Source organism: Limulus polyphemus, unplaced genomic scaffold, assembly GCF_000517525.1.
Source record: "Limulus polyphemus unplaced genomic scaffold, Limulus_polyphemus-2.1.2 Scaffold521, whole genome shotgun sequence".
NCBI lineage: Eukaryota > Metazoa > Arthropoda > Merostomata > Xiphosura > Limulidae > Limulus > Limulus polyphemus.
The window spans coordinates 136,221-136,900 of NW_013666131.1; the positions used below are offsets into that span (position 1 = coordinate 136,221).

The following is a 680-nucleotide window of genomic DNA, read 5'->3' on the forward strand; positions in this document are numbered from 1 at the left end:
CTATCCGCACCATTATGCGTTGTTAATCACTGGGGAAACATGCAGCTCACGTTACACTATCAAATTACATCACTCACGAGCTGCTCGCATGCATGCTACGTAAACAATTTTAATTATAATATTATTATTATTACTTATTTTACCTATTCTAGTCTTAAATAACTTAAAAAGATCTGTACTGTTAATTTTAGTTTTTTTTATAATAATAAATAAAGAATAAATATGAAAAACAAGAAATAAAGTACTTACCCAATCTTCTTTTTTTCTTGCCCTCGATTGTCAATGAAAGATAAGCCTTTTCTTTTCCAGAAATCGTGGCATAACAATGGATGTTGCACAGTCAAAATTTGAAACACCAGCTCGTTTTGTCACGTTGCTTGATGCACCTGGTCACAAAGACTTCATTCCCAACATGATATCAGGTATTCAATATTAAACTTTCATGGTACCTCTAATATTGCCATTATGGTATATATAACCATTTCTTAATGCCAACGTAAAAAAAAAATATCCATTTACCAATAACCTGTATGAAATGTTCATGAAAATTAAACTATACTGTGGTCATTCTGTGAATGGTGCATGTTAGCATTATTACTGAAGTATTTTGTAACTTCAGGTTTGAAATGATGAACTAAAATGCTCTACTTTATATATATATATATATATATATATATATA

General features: G+C 29.7%; 1 protein-coding gene across 1 annotated transcript in view; it reads left to right on the plus strand.

Moving 5' to 3' along the window:
* The window catches only part of LOC106458839 (HBS1-like protein), a 72,562-nt gene that overhangs the window by 53,968 nt on the left and 17,914 nt on the right, over window positions 1–680 (plus strand). The window contains exon 10 of the mRNA XM_013918391.2: window positions 310–422. Coding sequence (XP_013773845.1) covers window positions 310–422 — 113 coding nt within the window. The remainder of the gene's footprint in view (window positions 1–309; window positions 423–680) is intronic.